At 36.1% G+C, this 23,675-nt stretch overlaps 1 protein-coding gene across 3 annotated transcripts in view; it reads left to right on the top strand.

Moving 5' to 3' along the window:
- ESR2 (estrogen receptor 2) overlaps positions 1 to 23,675 on the top strand; it is a 104,123-nt gene that overhangs the window by 16,061 nt on the left and 64,387 nt on the right. For all 3 annotated transcript variants that reach the window (XM_072629437.1, XM_072629438.1, XM_072629439.1), the window contains 2 exons: positions 14,237 to 14,719; positions 22,020 to 22,195. In XM_072629437.1, the coding sequence (XP_072485538.1) occupies positions 14,286 to 14,719; positions 22,020 to 22,195 (610 nt within the window). In that variant the 5' untranslated portion in view covers positions 14,237 to 14,285. The remainder of the gene's footprint in view (positions 1 to 14,236; positions 14,720 to 22,019; positions 22,196 to 23,675) is intronic.

The following is a 23,675-nucleotide window of genomic DNA, read 5'->3' as shown; positions in this document are numbered from 1 at the left end:
TAAACATGGCGATGCTGCAATTAGAATCACACAAGATCTAGCAATGGCAACACTACAAGACGACAGGTCTTAGAACACTACCTATTGAAGAGCAAAAGAACTGGGGTTCTGGCCAAAAATATCTTTCCCAGCAAAGCTAAACATAACCCTGAATGGAAAAAAAATGGATGTTTAATAAATTGTCAGATTTTCAGGACTGCTTTTTTTTTTTAATCTTGAATTTGATAGATTTGACGTATAAGAGTCAAGAAAAAGATAAGGTACATACCAAGGACTAATTACAAGGGACTCAATAAGGACCAATTGTTTACCTTTTGTGTATGTGAAATGTAAAACATATGTCTAAGATTATTATTGGTAATTAGGTAGTTTGTAAAAAAGATTGGGGTAGACCTGAGTATTATATGACTTTAAAAAGTAAAACTATTTAGGAACAGTTTTAAAAAGTAATTATACAGATGGTGTGTTCGTTCTTCATTGCTGAAGAAGACCATACCATCAGAGAAATGATGACATGACTTGCACTTGACTTTGTTTTGAGTGAAGGAGGGCTGTGCAGGTCACCAGCCTCACTTCTCCTCCAGAGCCATCTGAATCCAGTGACCAGATATTCATCAGGATGACTGGAAATAACCCAGGATGAAGCAACTGGGGTCAAGTGACTTGCCCAAGAAGACTTCACAATATGAGGCACTATGGGTCCACTTTCAAAAGTACTGGGAATGCCAACAAAGTTTGTGTGTTTTTTTCTTAAATTTTTCTCTTGACTATAATATCCATGAGATCAGCTTTCACACAGTTAGTGGATGTCAAGTATCTGAGATAAGATTTGAACTCAGGCCCTCCTGACTCCTGCACTGGTGCTCTATCCACTGCACCACCTAGCTGCCCCAAGCATACAAATGAGGAGCAAGAGGAAGAACTGACACAAAGGAATTAAATGGGGGAGGAGAGCTGTTAATTCTCAAACCTACTTTCATCAGGAATGAGTTCAAGAGGAAATAATACATATCTATCTAGAGGAGTATAAAAATCTTCTAAATTCAGAAAGAAATAAAATACTAAGGGGGGTAGGGAGGGCGGAGACGATAAGGGAGGAATCTCTAGAGGGGAGGATAAGGGAATAGATCAAAGGGAGATATAGAAGGGTGTTTAGACTTATGGGAATGGGAGAATAAGGTAGGGATCCTTGGGAGGGGGGTGGGTAGGTTAAGTAATAGGTAGGACAAGTTAGCCGGCAGAAATAAAATAGAGGCGTCAGGAGGGATAGGAAATAAGAGATATGCAAAAACATAAAAACAAAGATGAGGAGTAGAATTACTAGGGAAAGTGTATGTTTATGTATGTATGTCTCTATATAAATATATCCACACTTAAATGTAGCCTTCTGGGTTGAGGGGTTGTGAGGAGGAAGGTGGGGGAAAAAAGAACAAAGTAAAAAGTACACAGCAGAGAACAAAAGAAAACTTACAAAGATGCAAAGAAGAGATGAACAGCTCTCAACATGTGTGGTATTTATCACATAGGCTTTCTTGAAATGGAAATTTATTGCTATATATTTTGAATATATCTATATCTATATATATGTATATATTATATATATACATATACATATCTATATATATGCCTATATATAGATATATATCTATATCTATCTATCTATCTATCTATCTATCTATCTATCTATCTATCTATCTATCTATCTATCTATCTATCTATATAGCTGGGGCAGCTAGATGGTGCAGTGGATAGAGTGCCAGCCCAAGAATCAGAGAAATGTATCTTCCTGGGTTTAAATCAGGCCTCAGACCCCCACTAACTGTGTGACCCTAGGCAAGGCACTTAACCCTGTTTGCCTCAGTTTCCTGAGAGAGAAATGGCAAACCACTCTAGTATCTTTGCCAAGAAAACTCCAAATGGGATTATGAAGTTGGACACAACTGAACAACAACAAAAATAGCTAATTGTTGTAATAGCATATGGCTGATCAAATTACCAGAAAGAAAGGGGGTAGGGAGAAAAGGGCAGTCACAACTATACAGTATCATCTGCAAGCCAACTGGTGTTACAAGGTGGGCCTCATCTGTGATAGATACTACACTCTAAATTTTTGGGATCCCATTGAAGAAGTTCCTCAACTAAGACTGTATTTATTGGATTCATTGAGTTTGGAGGGATCTTATGGAAAAAAATTTTTTTTAATTTATTTATTTAACTTTTAACATTCATTTTCACAAAATTTTGGGTTCCAAATTTTCTCCCCATTTGTCCCCTCCCCCACCCCAAAACACCGAGCATTCTGATTGCCCCTATCACCAATCTGCCCTCTCTTCTATCATCCCTCCCTTCCCTTGTCCCCATCTTCTCTTTTTTCCTGTAGGGCCAGCTAACTTTCTGTACCCCATTACTGTATTTCTTATTTCCTAGTAGCAAGAACAGTACTCGACAGTTGTTCCTATAACTTTGAGTTCCAACTTCTCTTCATCCCTCCCTCCCCATCCATTCCCTTTGGGAAGGCAAGCAATTCAATATAGGCCATGTCTGTGAAGTTTTGCAAATGACTTCCATAATAGTTGTGTTGTTTAAGACTAACTCTATTTCCCTCCATCCTATCCTGCCCCCCATTGCTTCTGTTCTCTCTTTTGATCCTGTCCCTCCCCAAGAGTGTTAACTTCAGATTGCTCCCTCCTCCCATTGCCCTCCCTTCCATCATCCCCCCCACCCTGCTTATCCCCTTCTCCCCCACTTTCCTGTATTGTAAGATAGGATTTCATACCAAAATGAGTGTGTATTTTGTTCCTTCCTTGAGTCAAGTGTGATGAGAGTAAACTTCATGTTTTTCTCTCACCTCCCCTCTTTTCCCCTCCACTAAAAAGTCTTTTGCCTGCCTCTTTTATGAGAGACAATTTGCCCCATTCCGTTTCTCCCTTTCTCCTCCCAATGTATTTCTCTCTCACCGCTTAATTTCATTTTTTTAAAGATATGATCCCATCCTATTCCATACACTCTGTGCTCTCTGTCTGTGTGTGTGTGTATGTAATCCCACCAACTACCCAGATACTGAAAAGTTTCAAGAGTTACAAATATTGTCTTTCCATGTAGGAATGTAAACAGTTCAACTTTAGTAAAGTCCCTTATGACTTCTCTTTGCTGTTTACCTTTTCATGCTTCTCTTCATTCTTGTGTTTGAAAGTCAAATTTTCTTTTCAGCTCTTGTCTTTTCATCAAGAATGCTTGAAAGTCCTTGATTTCATTGAAAGACCATTTTTTCCTCTGAAGTATTATACTCAGTTTTGCTGGGTAGGTGATTCTTGGTTTTAGTCCTAGTTCCTTTGTCTTCTGTAATATCATATTCCACACCTTTCGATCCCTTAATGTAGAAGCTGCTAGATCTTGTGTTATCCTGATTGTATTTCCACAGCACTTGAATTGTTTCTTTCTAGCTGCTTGCAATATTTTCTCCTTGACCAGGGAACTCTGGAATTTGGCCACAATGTTCCTAGGAGTTTCTCTTTTTGGATTTCTTTCAGGCGGTGATATATGGGGCAGGGCTACTATTCAGTGTGAGATTAAGTTCAGGTGCTCAGGTGGGGGCAGGGCAGCCACCCGGGGTTCAGTTCCCTCAGGGGGTTTATGTGGAGACCTTTAACAATGTATCTGGGCTCCTAACTGCTTTGGGAGCCCCTGTCTGCTGCTGCCTCCGCTGCTGCTTCCCGAGGGGGCCTGAGTTATGGGGACACCCCACTCCCCTCTTGACCAGCCAAAGAGACCCTCTCACCGACCTTCGACACCTCCGGGTGGAGGGACCTGATTTTGTCCCTGAAGCCTGCTTGGATCTGCTGCTCTTGGTGCTGTGTGGCCAAGGCAGGGCTGGGCTCTGCTCTGGGTCCAATGCGCGACGGACCTTTTGCTTCAGGTTTTCAGGTCTCTCTGGAACAGAAATCTCCTCTCTTCCATTGTTCTGTGGCTTCTGCTGCTCCTGAATTTGTTGGGAGTTCTTATTTTATGGGCTGTGGGTTTCGGAGCTAGCATATGTATGTCTTTCTACTCCGCCATCTTGGCTCCTCCCTGATGGAAAAAAATTAAACAATTCCCTTCCTCCTCTTGTTTTTGTCTGGAAATGCACACTTTTCCAGTGTGTTTTGTTATAAATAAGACAAGTTCTTCATGATACCTTTTCCTTGCATGAATACTTATGTAGCAAAATCTGTTGTACTGGTATATTTAGTATGAATATTGAGATTAGAAACTAAATAGATTTTTGTTATCTCTAAAATACTAGTGCCTAGTAGTTTTCTAGAACATACTATTATAGACCATAAATGTCTTCCAAAACAAAAACTTTTAAATACTCTTAGGATTCTTGCCTTGTTTGTGACATGATATGAGCTCAGAAGGTTTGCCTGAGTTAGTTATGCAATGCAGGTTTATGCTATAAGGTTTGTCTAAATGGTCTAGAAATCCTGAATAATCAACCTTAAGTTCTTAATTCCTTTTGGGGAGGGCCATACCTCTTTGTCTGAGGACTTTTTTTAGTATGGTTTCCTTTAAGTTGTACACCTAATGAAGGAAACAAACTCTATCTGGGTTGCTCTTACAGTGTTAGAGATCCACTGGGGAAATTTGCAGATGTCCTTTTACGTTGGGATCCAGAAGAAAGTTGCCTGGATTTGCAAGATTTTCTATCATACAGCAACCATTGGAGAAATCTTGGCATGCCCCATGTGTAAAGGGGAATTTTGTATAGATATTTTGTACAGATATCCTTGTTACATGGAATTATATACTTAGGAAATTATAGAAGAGTTTTTATGCAAGAGATTTTAGGGTTTTTTTCTCCCTTGAAGGGTGAGGGAGTGTGTTCCAGGTTAGACTAGTTTCAGGCCAATCCCTTATTAGAATGGGTTCAACAGAGAAGCATGAGATACTCATTCATAGGTCATTCAACAGTTAACAGAAGATTTACTTGGCTATAGCAGGAGGAAGTATTCAACAAGGATAGACACTGAGGATACCTTGTATTTATTCAGCTGAGCAATGCCAGAGTTGCCCATCACAATCTACTAGCCAAGTATCAGAACCTCTAGAGATCCTTGTGGCTCTTTTATACTCAGGTGTCGCAGAAGATCCTGAACTTTTAGTCCCCTGAACCAACCATATCTTGAGAATAGTCTCAATGCCTTTTAAGGAAAAACTAGTCTAACTTGCATGGAGGAAGGGGTTAGGATATTGCTCCTTCTATGGGGTGATGTTGATCCCATATCCTTAATCTTTGTGGGGAGACCCCCACATACTCTGAAGAAATCTTTAGGGTTCAGATATTGTCTTCACCTTTTTTCCTTTCTTCTTTATTGTTTCTGGGTTTGGAAAAACCTTTTTGCAAGCACCAAGACAAGAAAATAATGATTAATCCACTGGGAAATAATGCTATTTGGAAGTATAGAAAAATGTTAATTACCAAATTTGATTATGCTCTGTGCCACATAGATTTTCCTGAGGCTGTTTAGTACAAAGCACCAAGGAAGATTATCAAAGGGATACTACCAAACCTCTCCAACTTACTAGAGAGCCATCCAAGATTTGGAACCGTGACTTTTACCAAATGTACTGAAGTAGATTTCCTGAGGGAGCAAATATCATACTAATGGTGGTGGTGATGGTAGCTGATTGAATCAATAACTCCATCCCGCTTACTTCAGGTACCCTTATTAGGTGAGAATGTTTCAACTGAATCCATCAATCAACAAAAAGCACTAAACTAGTTGATAAAAAACTCTTAATCAATTTGAAAGGAGTGGAACCCATTGGATGAAATGAAATGATGTCACATAGAAAGTTAATTGGTATTGATTGAGGAGACTCAGTCACATCCTGTGAGATTTGGATAAAATATTAAACCAATTTATAACCTAGGATTCTAAGGTTGGACCAGTCCAGCAATGGAAGCTGTTTTAGCCAAGCCCTTGAAAAAGAATTGCTTGTGGGATGACTTTGTGAACTTCAAAAGATCAGCAGATTTTGAATTTACTATGAAAGTGCTGGTAGGGTCCCAGGAACAGCAGTACCTAATGGCAATGTCAACCTTGGGTACCACGGACAAATTAGATGCATTGAGGAAAGGCAACTTCACGACTCTATAAGAATCCAAGCAGAAAGCTACCTAAGAGGAACTTAGGACTCAATAAAGGAGAGAAAATTACTTTGATCAACCAGAGCCTGGGATTTATCCCTTTTCTGCATGTGCTCTTTAAACTTGAGTTCATTTTCCTCTAGATTCTGTATGTTCTTGTGGAAGTGTGCCACTTGTTGTATACAGTGTTCCTACTGTACCACTTTTGTAAAATTTCTAAGAATTAGGCTTGACTGGCTAATGAGTATTAATTGACCAGCAATGGCAGAAGAACAGTGGTGTGGGTGATCATGATCAATAGTACTGAAAACAAAAAAATTACCTAACCCGTTAGAACCTTGAGAAGATTAGTAGCTCTGGGAACTCATCTTGTTAGTGTGAATGGGGACTGGGGAAGGTGAGCCCAGAATATATGTTAGACATGAGTTCTCATTGCATAGGACAGTAGCTAATGGAATGGGAGAAAAAGCCAAGCTATATTTAGCCTTAAAACAAAAATATTCCAAGATATTTTTTTCTTTTACTGAACCTCTGATGTAGTGGGATTGACCTGACTTGGACAAGTCTGTTGGTTTAAATCTGATATTGGAACAAGATGAGATACTAGTTTAAAAAAGGGGAGGAGAGAGACCTGCTTAGCCAATGCAAAGAAAGAATACTTATATAGCATCTGGTATAGGCAGATGCAAGTTGCATCACTTCCATATGGAAACTGAGCAGATTTGGTAGGGCAAAGTATGTTAACTTGAGAAATCTTGAGATATCCAACAAACCTGAAATACCGTGACATACACTCCTGATTAATATGTATACGCCTTTCCATTCCTGTTCAGTAATCTTAAGAGATGTAGCATACCTAACTTTTCAAATGTTTCCTTGTTTATCTTTCCTGATTCTAAAAAGTGTAGACTGAGACCCCCAACTATCATAATTTTGCTATTTCTGTTTAATTATTAACTTTAAGTAGTTAGCTGCTATGTCATGAGGTTCTTATATATGTGTAAGTGTGTGTGTGTGTATACATACTATGTGTGTATATGTATTTATGTACTATCAATTTTATTTCATTATCTCTTGTACTTTTAATTGTATTGTAATTTCTTCTCTAAGTTCATAATTTCTACCCTTCTTTTTTACTGGAATTTGTCTGAAGCATAATAAATTCTGCTTCAGCCTATCATTTTAACTCGGTGCAAATCTTGATTTTTTAAGGTTCTTTGCAAACAACATAGTTTCAGTCTGGTTTTTAAATCATTATGAAACCCTCCACCATTTAATAGATGGGTTCATTCCATTCTTGGTTATGATTGTCAGTTGTATGTGCAACTTCCATCATAGTCTCTTATACTTTTTCCTCTCTCCTCTCCTTTTTAAAGGAGGTGGAGAAAGAGAAGGAGTATGATCAGTATTAGTAATCTATAATTGAAATGACTTGTTCCTACTCCTTTGCTCTGCCATTCTTTACCAGTCCTAGAACTCAGCTTCACTTCTTATACTTTCTTTTTAAACTCTTTGTGACCCACTGTATAAGTTTATTTTGTTTGTGATTCTTCCTTCCCCAGCTCTACCCTCTCTTTTATAGCCTTATGTCCCCTTTTCCTAGACCTCTTTGTTCCCTTGTTGAGTTCATGTACTTTTCCTCCAAACCATGTTTCTCCTTTATTTAGCTGTGATAGATATATCTTGAGATTCCTGCTCCCTACCTCCTTCATGTTCACATATTCCAATGATGCAAAATAGTAAGTTCCCCCTTCTAGTTTCTTCCTTAGCCTATTTCTTTTACCTCTCCTCTCTTGAGAGACAGAGACAGAGACAGAAAGAGAAATAGAGAGAGAAATAAGAAAACATACCCAGCCCCTGTTTTTTTAAATTTAATTCCCACTGTGATCCATAAAGACATTAGGATTATATAGAGATAGGTATCTCTTTCCCACTTACTAGAATTTAAGCAGTTCATCATTTAGTCCCTTTTAATTGCTAAAATGTATTCTTTTCTAGACTTCTATAGTCTCCTGCATTTCAAAATTCCTACTCAGTCCCTGTCTTCTGGTAAGGATTTCATGTAAATCCTTTAATTTTGTAAAAGTCCACTTTCCCCCTGTATACTCAATTTTAGAGAGTAAATTATTATTTATTTTAAGCCTTTATCTTTCCTCATCTAGAATAGGAAATTCCAAAATTTTCTCTACTTTAAGGCATTTGCTGCTTAGTTTTATATGATTCTGACTATGATTTTTTGATATTTGAATGCTTTCTTTCTGCTTGTTTGAAATATTTCTTCTTTGACCTGTGAATTCTGCATTTTGACTATGACATTTCCAGCATTTGAGGATTATTTGAGGATTTGAGGATTATTTAAGCAAGTGACCAGTCGATTCTATTTTCACAAATAGATCTGGGCATTTCCTCCCTTTATTTCTCTTTTTTTAAAATTTTAAATTTTATATCATTATTCTGGATTTAAACATTATTCCTTCCCCCCAATGAACATTTCTGTACAAATAGCACAACACAAATAAAAAGTTGTATTTGAAATGGAGAGTGTCCATTTCATACCTTTTAAAAAAGTATACAATAAATTACTTATTACTTTCAAAACTATCTTGTCTGAACTTTCTATTCTTTTTTATACATTTTAAAAATTGTTTATATAATTCGTCACACACACCCCCCCCCCCACCAATATTGTTGGTAACCCTTCTATATCCCTCCCTCATCATTTCCAATTAAAAACAAAGGAGGAAAAAAATCCTTATAATAAAATGAAAAGCAATCAAAAAATATTTACCATAGCTATGTCCAAAATTGTCTGTTTCTGCCCTTTGATTCTTTCACTCGTTAGGTGAATAGGTAACATGCTTCTTCATAGTCCTATACAAATATGGTTGGTCATTGCTTTGATCAAAGTTTTTAAGTTTTTCAAAGTTATTTTTCTTTATAATGTTCTTCTCTTTGTGTAAATTGTTGTCATTCTGGTCACTTCATTATGCATTAGTTGACAATACCGAGGATTCTCTACCATAATTTCTTTCATTAATTCTTATGAAGCAATAATATTCCATTATACTCATATACCACAATTTGTTCAGTCTTTTCCCAATATAGTCACTCAATTAGAATCTAGGGGTTTTTTGTTTGCTTGTTTTTGTTTTTTGCTTTTTCACCCCTCTTAATCTCTTCTTCAGGTGTGGAAATTTTTTTCATATTTAAATATTTACTTTCTAATATTAACTTCCCTCTTAATCCATCCCTGTACTTTCTTTCTTCTCTATTGAATTTTATGTGTTTCTACACTTGTTTATGTGTATACTTGTGTAAACACACACACACACACACACACACACACACACACACACACACACAAAACACTTCTTCATCTACTTCAGATGAAGTTCATTTGATAACCGATGCCTGGTTCTCTCATCCATTCTTGCCATGTGTGTGTGTTTTCTCACAGACCCACTTCTGAGAAATGTCAAGCAAGTTCCATCCCCTTCTTTCACCTTTTTACACTAATATGTTCTTTTTACCTTCTCTTCTTATTTTTCTCTTAAAAACTAGTAGAATAGAACCTGTTTTTAATTCCCTTTATTATAGGGCTTCTTAACTTGGTGTTTTTAAAATATTTTGATAAAGTATTTTGTTTTTAAAAATATTTTGATAATTGTATTTCAGTGTAACTTGTTTCTTTTGCAATCCTATGTATTTTATCTTATGCATTTAAAAATATTATTCTGAGAAAGGCATCATAGGTTTCCTCAAATTGCCAAAGGAATCCATGTCACAGAAAAGGTTAAGGACCCTCTACTCTATACTGTTTGAAGAAACTGAAGTTCTAAAGGGATATATTTCTCCCCCCCCCCACCATTAGAAAGTTAGCACTACCTCATCATATACCATCTTCTGCTCAAATAGGCTTAACCTTTCTTCATTTCTCTTGTGTCTTGTGTTTATATTTCAAAGCTCCTACTTAGCAATAGTCTTTTCAATAGAAATGTTTCAAAGTCCTCTATTCCAATAAAAACCTATTTTTTTTTCACTTATAGGATTATACTTGACTTTCATGGCTGTTTTGTTACAAGCCCATTTGGGAGTTTTAGAATATTGTATTCCAAGATCTTCTCTTATTTACAGTAGAAGTTTCCAGGTTGTAAGTGATCCTGACTGTGGTTCATTGGAACTTAATTCCTTCTTTATAGATGTTTGATATAGATATTTTCTCTTTGCTGTGGAGGCTCTGAATTTTGGCTATGACACCGCTGGGCTGGCTTTTGGGGGTTATTTTTGGTAAGTGATTGGTGGATTCTTTCCAACCACTTTGATCTCTGGTTCTAAGAGATCTAATAAATAAAGTTTTCATTTATAATTTCTTGGATGTTCTGTCTAAATTTTTAAAAAATAATCATGATTTTTGAAGAGTATAATGATTTTTAAATTAGCTCTTCTTAATTTGTTTTCCAGGTAAATTGTTTTTGATATCAGATATTTTACATTTTCTTCTAGTTTTCTTTTTCAATCCGTGTCTTCTATTCTAACATTTCTTTATATCTCATTGTTGTTGTGTTTGGTCTATTCTAAGTTTCAGTGAGTTCAATACCTGAGTGTGATTTACTGCTTTCTAGTCTAACTTATACATTCTCCTATTTTTTTCCTTCTAGAATTTCACCTTCATCTTTTACATCTCTTCTTTCCTTGCTTCTAGCTATGCATCCCTCTAGAAAATCCATTTTTCCCCTAAGTTTCTGCTTGCAGTTGTTATGACAATACTCCCTCTTTTGGGGTTAGATTTGGGGGCATCACTAGATCTACAATAATTAGAGTGGTTGGTGCTTTCTTTGATTTACTTATTTCTCCAGCCTTAGTACCTGAATTGGGGCTCTGTGCCAAGGTCAGCATCAGTTACTGCCCTCTGCTGTACTTTTGGATGAGGATGGTTGTCTCTGGTCTTAACCTTAGTCACCTGTGTTCTTATGCTGAACTCTGCCTCCAGGATTTAGGCCCCTCTGAATTGTTTAGATTCAGACTGCAGGGGCTTCGGGGCTTTCTGATATTTTAGGAGAATTTAGGCAACTCAGAGCCTTGGGGTTATGCTAATCTGAGTGCTGCTATGCTCACACAGATTTCTGCTTCTCCCAGTGTCTTCAATTTACCACTGCTGGGTTTCCAACCACTTTGGAGATTTCTTGGGTGGGGGTCCCCTTTTCTCTGACCACTTCTAGATCCAGAACCTCATAGGCTACATGTATTTCTGGCCCATATCAGGACACACTTTGTGTGGGTTGTAACTTTGCATAGAGCCTCTTTTTCTCTCAACTATGAACATTTTTAGTTCTGGGAGGGAAAAAGTCACTAACTTTAGTTTCTCCATAAGATTTTTTGATAATTATTTGAATTTTTCTATTTCTTTTCTTTCTTTCTTTCATTTTTTTGGGCTGGTATAGGTGTGTGTGGGGGGGGGGCGGGATTGATCTAAGCAGTTTTCTTTCGTGTTTTCTTGAAATGTTATCCAGTTTTCTTTTCCTTGGTCATAATTTTCAGGATATCCAATGATTCTTAAATGAACGATAATTGACCTGTTTTATACAGGTTATTTGTTTTTGATAATTGATACCTTATATTTTCTTCCCTTTTTTCAACCTTTTTACTTTGTCTTAATATTTCTGATTTTCTCCACTAAATTCACATCATTTTTCATCAGCAATCAGTTCCTCCTTGCTAATGAAAATCACATCCAGAATAGTGGTTCCCCCCTCTCTATGCTTCCTCAACCTTTTGAAGGCTGAGATTATCAAGACAAGACAAGCAATTTATTAGTTGTGATGCTACCTTTCTATCTATAGAAAGCGTTCCAGCATATTATTGGGACATTGTAATTTCCTTTACTACTATATCAGCCCTCCATTGCAGGCTTACAAATCTGTTTCCCTAGCTCACTTATTTTCTTTATGTCCAGTTGCTATATTTTAGTGACAAAATCGTTTGTCTTTCTGCCAGTATTGATCTTCTACCAATTGCTCTCCACTAAAGAAATCCTTGTTTCCTAGATTTCCTTACTTAAGTATATCTCCTTTTCATTCTCTTCTAGGGGAAGCATTCACTTTGAGCACATGTAGGATAGTTGGCTATAACCAAGAAACAACTGTCATGTGCTCCCCTTAATTCTCTATACTTTCCAGAAGTTAAATCTTTAGTTCTTTGTCATTCTTGTTAATGTTTCTTGTGTTCAGTTCTGGAGAACTGCTATGAAGCTACTGAAGAATTTTGATTGAGTGGATTATATCTGTGCACTAGGAAGAATTCTCCACTAGCAATGTGAAAGAATGGAGTGAAAACAGGCCCACCATTTAGGTTATTACAGTAGTCCATTAGAGGGGATGGATTCTAGAAATATATCTTGGAGTTAGAATCAACAGGACTTGCAAATGATTTCATGTGTTAGAGAAGGATGAATTCAAGATGATTCTGAGGTTCTTATTCCAGGTGACCATAGTAGTATGATTAGAAGAAATATAGAAGGTTGGTATAGGGTCTTAATTTGCTTCTGTTTTTTTTTAATGTGAAGTTAAGATATAAAAATGTTGAATTTGTGACATTGGCAAAATATTATAAAGATGGAAATGTGTAGGAAGTAGTTGAAAATTCCGAAGTAGAACAATGAGGAGTGGGTGGAGATAATAGATTTAAGAGTCATCTGCATAAGAAGCAATAGAGTCCTAGGAGTAAAAGAGATCAACAAGGAAGAGAATGACTGGAAAGAATAGGACAGAGCATTGGAGGACCCCTTAACTTTTGGATATGAAGAGAGAAAAATTAGGAAAGAGCACTATCATGAAGCCAGGGTAACAAGGTAGAAGAGCCCAGCAGTAACAAATGCCACAGAAAATTCAAAGAGGGTAAAGACTGAGAAAAGACCAGTGACCTTGCAGATAATGAGTGATGTTGGAGAGAGCTATTTCAGGGTAGATACAGTGAAGACATTTGGATTGCAGGGTCTTAAGGAGGGGATGGGTGCTGAAATGGAAGCAGCAAGAAGAGGCTATTCTTTCTGTATGTTTGTCAGTGTACGGAATGAGAGCTACATGACAATAGTTTGAGGGAGTGTGGGAAAATATTTTATTGTATTGTTCTGAAAACCGTATGAATTATTACATTGTTTGAACCTAGCTTTGTGTGGCTAGAAAATTGTCTGATCCTAAAGCTTATTACTGAGGTCAGGTTGACCTCAGAAATGCTCCAGGGAAGCCCAGTGACTGTAAGGGATGTTTAGATTCCACCCATTGCTTGTTTTGGATTCAGGTCTTGTGTTTTAGTTTCCACCCAAAGCCTGTGTATTGGGTTCTCCATTTATATCTATATTCTTTCTTTCTTTCTTTTTTTTTGAGGCACTGGGTAAGTGACTTGCCAATGGTCACATGGCTAGTAAGTGACTGAGGGTGGATTTTAACTCAGGTCCTCCTGACTCCAGGACCAGCACTCTATCCACTACACCACTTAGTTGCCTGATATATATATATATATATATATATATATATATATATATATATATATATATATATATATATATATACATATATATGTATGTATGTATGTAAATCTCAAACTGCCCTCCTCTGAAAACTACCTACTGCCTATGAGGTACCAGACAGGCAAATGTCATCATGCCCTTGTCTGAACACCTTTTTCTGGCTCTCTTCTTTGCCAAATGACCTGATAAAAATCTTTCTAAAACTATTGCAGATTTTGGGGTTTGTAACTAACAGGAGTAAAGAAAGAGAGTAAGGATGGAGCTGGGGTCTACCTCCTTGAGGTAGATAATAATATCTTAGTTTGCAGGAAATGCTTTTTTAAAAACACATATATTCTTAGAGTCTAATGTATACAGCAAGTGTTCTTGTTTGCTGACTAGCAACACTCATTGTCATTTGGAACCTATTTCCTCTTGTGCTGTTTTTATCCTTAAAATGGTAAGTGATCAGCCTTGTCTCCAGATTAAATTATTCTAGTTATTTTAATGTTTCATCAAAGGTCTTATTTCTCATCTCCTTAGCAATTATGCCAAAATTAGAAATATAGCCCTAATGTATCATGCTGTATTTGTTTTTCTAGCTGAAATACCTGCTGATAAGCATTTGAGTAAGAGACATTTGGCATCATAATGTCTCTTTGTGCATCTTCGCACAAGGAGTTTTCTCAGCTGCACCCCATTCAAGAAATTGGATGTAACAAAGCCGAAATCAAAAGCTCACCATCTGGCCTTAGTTCTCCTGCTCCTTACAACTGCAGCCAAGCTCTTGTGCCCCTGGAACACAGTCCCCTTTATATTCCTTCATCTTATGTTGAAGGCTGCCATGAGTATTCAGCAATGGCCTTCTATAGTCCCACGGTGATGAACTACAGCATTCCTAGCAATGCCAATGACTCGGAAGGTGGAGCTGTCAGACAGACAACCAGCCCCAATATATTGTGGCCAACTCCTGGACACCTCTCACCCTTAACACTGCACTGCCAGTCATCACTCTTATACGCAGAACCCCCAAAAGGCCCCTGGTGTGAAGCTAGAGCAGTGGAACATGTGTTGCCCATGAGCAGGTAAGTACTTCTGACTTGTATTTCTTGCTAGTGTTTTATGTGACTGTTTTAGTGAATATAAAGCAGTTTATATATTTTAAAATTTCAGCAGTACATGGAGTACTCTTTCTGTTTTCTGCCTCTATAAATTCTACACATTCTTCCAGAATTAGCTCTACTTCTGTTGCTCCCATTAAATCTCATTGATCTCCCTTTCCTTTAAACTGCCAGTTTTTCAGTTAGTACTACAATGTTTAGCGCTCAGTGTTTACAATGTACTGCTGTTCCATGTATTAACGTTGTCTTTCCAACTGGGCTGTAAGGTTTTTAAGAGTAAGAGCATACTTATTTTTATTACGTACCCCTAACAGTATTGCGTACAAAGTAGGCAGCCAATAAATGATCTTTTGGCTGATTTCAGTAGTACATGTTAACTTACTAGAAAGTGAACTGTAACTGAAAATGAACTCTCTACACACACACACACACACACACACACACACACACACACATATATATATATATATATACACACAAGATTTTGTACATATATATATCTCCAAGATTTTTGGAACACATTGTATAAATTATATATATTATATACAACTGTTATATGTAATGCACACATACTACATTATGTGTTATGTAAGGTGTGGATGCATTGTATAATATAGAGGAATGCAACTTAAGGAAAAGCTGTATGACCATGGGCTAGTCATTTTACATAATACAGTACTCTTAACTTTTCAATATGCATTGACTCTTTAGAACCTTAATTCCTTCATCTATAAAGTTAGAGTAATACCAGTATTGTATACCATCTTCCAAGTGGTGGAAGTTTTGAATAGCTTTGTTATTTCTCCCCCCAATTCTCTCTACTAAGTTATATTTTTCTTTTTTGACATGATTGTCTTTTAACTATTTTCTCTAAAACACATGAACTCTGTAAAATCATGCCAGCCTTCTTTTGATTTGAAATATGCGATTAACCATTGGAGCCTGCTGTAAATTGAACAACCTCTAACTATTCCTACAGGCAGAAAACTTTTTTTCCTTAAATATTATTATCTAGGTTTTTACATGTAACTCCAAATTTATCATCTATAAGTGTCAAGCTCACCACCATGGAGATGCTGTGGGGCCTATAAAATGTCTAACAAAATTAATAAAAATGCAGTACTACAGTAAAATGCTACTAAACTGAGGCAAACAGGGCTAAGGGACTTGCACAGTTAGCAAGTTGAGGCCAGATTTGAACTCTGGTAATTCTGACTCTAGACCCAGCGCTCTATCCATTGTGCCACCTAGATGTCATAATACAACACAGATAATGTTAATCTGTGATTTTCTAAGTCAACGTGAAGTCAGAAATGCTGTATTTCATTTTGAGCTTGACACCATTGAATTTAAGACCTCTGGTTGATTGTGAGACTTTCAAGGCAGATTTATTACATGAGTCTTTCACCAGACTCAACTTGTAATTGCAAGGCATTAGATGGTCTTATGGATATCACTACTATCACTTCCAAATATATCACTACTACCACTTCCAAAATTTTCTTGGAGATTCATCATTGTCATCTTTTTAGCATTGCATTAGAAAGTAAAACCTGGGTAAGGTAAATTGAGACATTAATTCATGGTGGAATTGTGAAGTGATCCATCCATTTTGAGGAGCAATCTGGAATTATGCCCAAAGAGTTTTTAAATTACCTATACCCACCCAGCGTTTTTACTACTAGGTCTATTTCCAAAGATGATTAGGGGAAAAGGAAAAGAACCTGTATGTTCTAAAATGTTTATAGCAGCTCTCTTTGTAGTGATAAAGAAGTGGACATTTCAAGGATGGGAAAGACTAAACAAATATGATTCTGATTGAATACTATTGTGCTATGAAAAATGATGGGCTTGATGATTTTAGTAAAAAATAAATAAAACATTTTTAAAAAGAAAGTAAAGCCTGGAAATGAGAGCTGGGCATGGACCTAATGAAGGAAAGAGAATGGTTCATATTGCATATATGAGTACACAGCTACCACCGCCAAAACCATATTTGAATTCCTGCAATTCTGGTTTAGCTGATCTTGAAAAACCCTCAAGAATTCTGCCCTTCTTCCCTCAGTTTGAGAAACATTCGTTTAGAAGTAGTTATGTCTAGTTGATCTTTTCTCTGCCTTGCCCCACCAAGCATTCACTTCTTTTGTAGCCTTGTTAAAAGATAGTGCTATGAGTAATGATTTTATTTTATCTCTTATACTCACTAATTGAAAGCTTTGCATCACTGGTATTCCTATATTAAGTGGTTCAGGTCAATTAGCTCTTTAATGCGTCAGTATTTTGGAATTTTATTTCCCCTGAAAATGACAGTGATATATGAATTCTCTCTTAATTCTAATGGGAAAGGTGAAATAATTAGGCTCCATTTTCCTTTCTAATTTTTTTAAAGCACAGGCTCCACAGCAAAGTAGATAGAGTGAATTTGGAATAAAAAGAATGTGGGTTAAATTCCTTTTTTCATACTTTACACTTGTGCGAAATGGGCAATTCTCTTAAGACTAAAAGTTATGGACAAATTAAAAGTCCCCACATAGAAAATATACTGTGAAAGGTACAAAGTAAAATGAAAAATAAGTTACTACCTGGAGGCAGCATACTACAGTGGAAAGAGAGATAGATTTTGAGTAAAAGAACCTAGATTCAAATTCCAGGTCTGCTCCATAAGTGACTCTACTACCAGTTATTTGTGAGTCAGTTTCCTTGCTGTAAAATAAAAGGATAAATATAGATGATCTGTGAGGCTCCTTTCAGCCATAAGTCTATGTTCATGATCAATGTCAATAGGTAATTCAATTAATTTAGATTCTAGAATGATTTGATTTTTTTTAATCCTAAATGACCTTATTTGGTTATTTACATTGGTCTGAAGTTCTACTTCATCGTGAACAAAATGAATTGAGGCAAATGTCTGTGTCTGTAAATTTCAATCAAAATTCTCACTGAGAGATAAAGTGATTTGCTTGCATCTCTGATCCAAACATATAGATAGTTGTAGGTCATCAATTTGAATTCACTTCATCAGTCCATATATGCAACCTTAGAACTACGTAGACACAAGGTTAAATGTTGGATTGACTGCCTCACATTTAAACCTTCAAATTTTATTTGTTTTAGAAATCTTCCCAGAGAAAAGATGTAAAATAAAACAGACTCACAATATTTTAGTATTACTTCAGATTAGCAATCTAGACCAAAACTGAGGTCTCTATTAGGATTATTGCTTTCAGAGAGTGAGGATTATATGCAAGTCATTTTTCTCGTGATGGAAATATTTGGGCTTGCAACAGAACTATTTCCCTGTCAGTTGGGGTTCTTTGACTTCTGCTTGTAAAGAAATTGTAACTTAGTATTCATGAACCTCTATTACCATGGCAACAATTAAAGTAGAAGTATGACTTCAGTGGAGTATTAGACATGAACACAGGGAAGGAAATGTTTTGGATTTTTTTTTTACCATAAACCTCTGTATTAAAATAATAATGTGGTCTTGTTAAAACAGATGAAGATCTGACTGTTTAGATGTTACAGTAAGTTTTGAAACTTTCCTAAGGTCTTAATAATTTTGTGCCATTCAAGCATAGGAGAATTTAATGTATTTTTTATCTCTATCAAAATTTTGTCATTGATTATGGTTGTCTACCCATGTAGATGTGACATTCTTACATATTTGTCTAACCAAGTTCAATATAGTTTGATTTTGTTTTTTAAAACAAAGACTTCCAGATGACAAAAGATAAACTAAATAATTGTATTTGTTTTATGGGCATGAATAGCTTGCATTTATTCTTTTGAGTTGGACAGTGGATAGAGTCACCTGTCTGAAGTAAGGAAGATTCATATTCCTGAGTTCAAATATGGCCTCAGACACCTACTAGCTATATGATCCAGGGCAAGTCACTTAATCCTGTTGGCCTCCATTTCCTCATCTGTAAAATGAGTTGGAGAAGGAAATGGCAAACCATTTCAGTATCTTGCCGAGAAAACCCCAAGCGGGGTCACAAAGAAGCAGACATGACTGAATAGCAACAACTTCTTTTGAGAAACCCTTGTTTATATTTTTTGACTACCTAATTATTGGGAAATGACTTCTATTCTCATATATTTGTGCTAGTTTCCTTTGTAGTTTTTATAGCATCTCTTCAGTGATACTCCTCCAATTCATGTCTGCTACTTTGGGTTCCAGAAGTAATCTTCTGGTACTCCTAAACTGATAGCATATAAGCCTCTACCAGTATCCTTCTAATTTACAGTTAACAAGTAGGCAAAATTAGCTCATAGCAAAGATAATTCTTTGACTGCATGGTAAGGACAATAGCGACAAAATATTCTTCCCATAAACTTCTGACATATTCTTCTATACATACGCACAAATAGAAATGTCTATGATCTGAGGATGTCTAAGGGTTCCATTTATCCCTAAAATATTCAAAGCAGAACTGCTTAAGTGGCAAAAAACAGGAAGCAAATTAGGTGCCTGTTGATTGAGGAATAGTTAAACAAATTATGGTATATTAATGTGATGGAATTTTAGTACAACATAAGAAAAGATAAACATGGAGAATCCAGAAAAGCTTGGGAAAACTTAATTGAACTGATTCAGTAACGTAAGAAGAAGCAGGAAAACATTACAAACAATGCAACTACAATTTTTTTCACCATATAAAGATGCATTTAAAATAAAAGAAAGAAAGACAAATTGAATAGAAAAAGAGATGTCCAATTTGCCTGAGGGGAAAATGTACAAAAATCACAAAACTGCAATTCTATGAGTATGGTCTTCCCTTGTTGCTGAGGAGAGCAGAAGAGAATAACACACAGAAATGGTGATGTAAAACCAAAAGTCATCAATAAAAATTATTAAAACAAAATAAATTGAAAGTCTATACTCTCTAAATTCACTTTGAACATTTAGCATAAGCCATAGAAGATGAAGTTCTATCTCTTCATCTTTAGTGGAGAACATATCCACATCAATGAGCTCATCAATCCACTGAAGTATTTTGCTGTGGATGCCACTATCACACTCCAGAGCCATCCTTTTAAGTGTGAATGGGGGAAAAATTCTGGCTTATTTTTGTTATTGTGGGCTTTGAAATTTGTCATATTCAAATATAAGAGATTTAAAACAGCCTTTTCATTCTTCATTTTGGGGATTTCAAGTGTATCTTTTTATTATATTTTTTATTTTATTAGTATATTTTAGTTATTTTCATTTTTCTTGATATCTTTTTATATCATCCATATTACCTACTATATTCCTTTCATAATCTATCAGAGAGCAATTACTTATAAAATATCAAGAAAGGGAAACAAATTCTGCAAAGCTAAACAATATATAAAAAAATACTCTGATGTCATATGCAGTAAGCCATACCCATAGTTCCTTGTTTCTATAAGGAATTTAGGAGATTCATTTGAATTTTTAATTATTATTTTTCTTTTAACATTTACAGATATAGTGGTTCTGTGGTATAGCTGAAAAAAATGTTTGGACTTCCAATTCACTGAAATGTCCTATACTAAGATTTAGAGAATTTAATGGGAATCCATTGCTTCTTTACATCTTTTTCATTAAACACCTGTGACTACTACCTTTCCAAATAATTATATACCAGTTATATGTGAGGCACTCCACTGGGAATACTAGAATAAAGCAAAAACGAAACAGTAAGCCAGACCATGCTGTTATGGACCTTATGTTTTACATACATAATAAAATAAGCAATTTATATAGTTTTTGAGGTTTAACAAATACTTTCCTCACAATGATTCTATGACTTTATCAATGAAAATCCTTGCTATTCCAAATCATTCTTATCTGCAGCATGCTGGTAAATGTTTAACAATGGGCTCTCCAAACCAAAAAATGCATATTAGCTCTTTTAATTCCAGTTTGCATTATTATCATTTTTTCCATCACTTTCTTCAGTCTAGACAATCAACAAAACAATAAATCAAGACCTTATTTGTAGCATTTGCTCATTTCTGAGATGTAAATGCTCACATGGAAAACTTAAACATGGTTATCATGAGCCAGTTTGAGCTGGTTCCAGCTCACCTGTATTATCCTTTCTATAGATGAGGCTTAGAGAGATTGCACCTTGAACATGTTCACACAGCTAGGAAGTGTCAAAACTAGGATTTGGACTCAAGTCATATGATTGCAAGTCCAGGTCTGCTTTCAATGCACTATGCTGTCTATAAATCTATGTATTACTTCTCCTGAGGTTATTGTTATTTTAAGCCTTGTCTGCAGCTATGGAATGAAAGACTTTGGCTCTTCTAAAGGAATTGTATAGGTCGGTAACAGTAAAGACCCCGACATACACTGGAGGGCCTGCTGTACAGGTTCTTAGATTTGATTTTCTAAAAGGAAAGCAATTTTTGAGGGGTCAGCAGTCTCCTTTAATCAAGCATATATATCATTCACTTAGTTCAGGGGGAAAAGTCAGCACCCTGAGCTTCAGAGAAAATACAGAGAAATAAAGATCAGCAGACAGGGCTACACAGTCACCAAAGAGAGAAGCACCAACATCTGGGTTTTCAAAGCCAGGGGGTTTGTTAGCGGCTTCCCAGAGTTTTGTTTGGCATACAAACCTTCTTCCAAAAGCTAATCCCCAAAGTAAAATCTCACCTCACAGTATATATGCACTTTTCAGAGCCAGAAGGCATCACAGCCCTTGAGAATCAGTACCTCATTACATCAAAAAAATCTCCCCTAATCAAGCTTCCCTTAATGAGCAGGCCCATGAGTGGGGAAGATCTTTAACTCTAGTTAGCATTACATAGTTTGATAAGATGTATTGCAAAATGTGTAAAAGACTTTTTTTTTTTTTGCTTCCCTGAAATCATTGTAGCAAAATAACTTCCTATTGTACCTTGGATTAAACCAACTGTGAATATGTGGTGTGGAATTTACTCATCTAGTCTTTGTCTGTTACATAGACTGCCTTATGAAATGGCACAGCGAAAGCTGTAATTAAATGGACTATTAATGCTGAATTTACCCAGTATGAATCAGTTGCTATGAACCCATTGGCTTTTGACTGCTCCAAGAGCATATCCATTCCTTATGTCCACATATACATCAGATTAACTAAAACCTTGCCACAGTTATCACTAGAAAACAGAAATATCAAACCCCAGAGAATAAAGAGAAAGAGTTAAGTAAATTGACAATGAATTCTTATGATATTTGCCTTATTGTCTTTAAAAATAATTTTTCTTTTGTTTTTTTTTCTAATGATGTTTTCTTTACCACTAGAGAGACAATGAAAAGAAAAGTTAATGGGAACAGTTGTAACAGCCCCATTATCAATAGCCCAGGCTCAAAGAGGGATGCCCACTTCTGTGCCGTCTGCAGTGATTATGCATCTGGTTACCACTATGGTGTGTGGTCATGTGAAGGATGTAAGGCATTCTTTAAAAGGAGCATCCAAGGTAAGAAAGTGTCATTAGCTATATGTTTTGCTGTTTAAATTTTGTTTAGTTTTGTTTTTCCAGAATTTGTTATAAATATTTTGCAGAGGTGTTTTCACAAAATCTTTCAACTAAGTCTTTATGGCACAGAAATAAAAGAGATGGAGTGTACTAGATTTCCTCTCAAGGCTGGGCAAAGTTAATATTGTACTATATAAGGAGACCTCTTTAATGTAAAAGATGAAAAATAATTCCAATTTCCATCCTCATAACTGGAATATGGCATCGACAGACATTATTTTTCTTGATGGACAATTTAAATATAATCCACAAAAGGAAAGATTTATTTCAACTCTCCCCCAAACTCATTTAGATTCATTTTCTTTGGAAAGCACTGATTTAAGGATAGAAAGAAACAAGAATTTCCAAAGTGTTATACATGCCAGGTAACTGTGCTAAGCACTAGACATACAAATATAAGCCAAGAGAAACAGACTCCCTGCCCTCAAGGAATTTATTACGTTCTGTTGTGGGAAAACAACGCACAAGAAGGAGTTGAAAAGGGAGAGTCAGTGGAGAAGAATATAACTGGGGCAAAGGTGTTATTTTAACATATCAGGAACATATCTCATCATGAACAGGGCCAGGAGTCAGGCCAGTCGGAGTCCTTTGCAAAATGGGGCTCCTGAAGGAACTCAGAAATGGAAAGGGGTTGGGTGAGCCCTGTAGAGGAATAGTTCATGGTGAGCAGGTCACAGAGGTAATAAGATGTTCAGTCACTAAGTAAAGTTCCAGGACGAAACAACACAGCCATGATTTTGAACCCTAGTACATCAGGAACAAGACCAGAAGGACCTGATAACATAGCATGATTCTCCTTGAGGCATTTTTTTAGAACAATTAACATGTATCTTAATGAAATCATGATGGAAAATATCCATTTTTTGGAGATGAAGTCAATCTTTCAAGCAAATAGGGTAGCATTCAGTGTCTTAAAAGAAAAATATTTAGCCATGAAGTATTTTTAGCATTGGGCTAGACATTTTTTGCCCCATTTTGTGGGCTACTTTTTACTATTTCTTCCTTTACTATCTTTACTATTTATTTACTTTCATCTCACTTGCTGCTTGTTTTTGGGAGACCATTTTTTCTTTTCCTCAAAATCCATAGGCACCCCTTCTATCATTTTTATTTCAAATTTAAACAATATGTAGTTGTTTTCAAGCTTACTGCCAATCCTCTTATGTCATCTATCCTTTTTTCTCCCTTTCCTATTCTAAGTGATAGCTCACATTTGCATAGGGTGTCCCAAAAGTTGTAGGGTTATTTAAATAACTTAAAACTGCATTTGGTAAATACTTGCAAACCCCTTTATGTAAGTTCTTAGTCCTATAAAGTATGTATCAATAGTATATCTCCATAGTACAGATGAGGAACCTGAATCTTTTAGAGGTAAATTGATCAAGTTCACACTGCTACTAAATGATGAAACTTGGACTAG

Source organism: Notamacropus eugenii, chromosome 1 (assembly GCF_028372415.1).
Source record: "Notamacropus eugenii isolate mMacEug1 chromosome 1, mMacEug1.pri_v2, whole genome shotgun sequence".
Taxonomy (NCBI): Eukaryota; Metazoa; Chordata; class Mammalia; order Diprotodontia; family Macropodidae; genus Notamacropus; species Notamacropus eugenii.
Note: the sequence above shows the minus strand (reverse complement) of the source record. Positions and strands in the feature narration are given on the sequence as shown.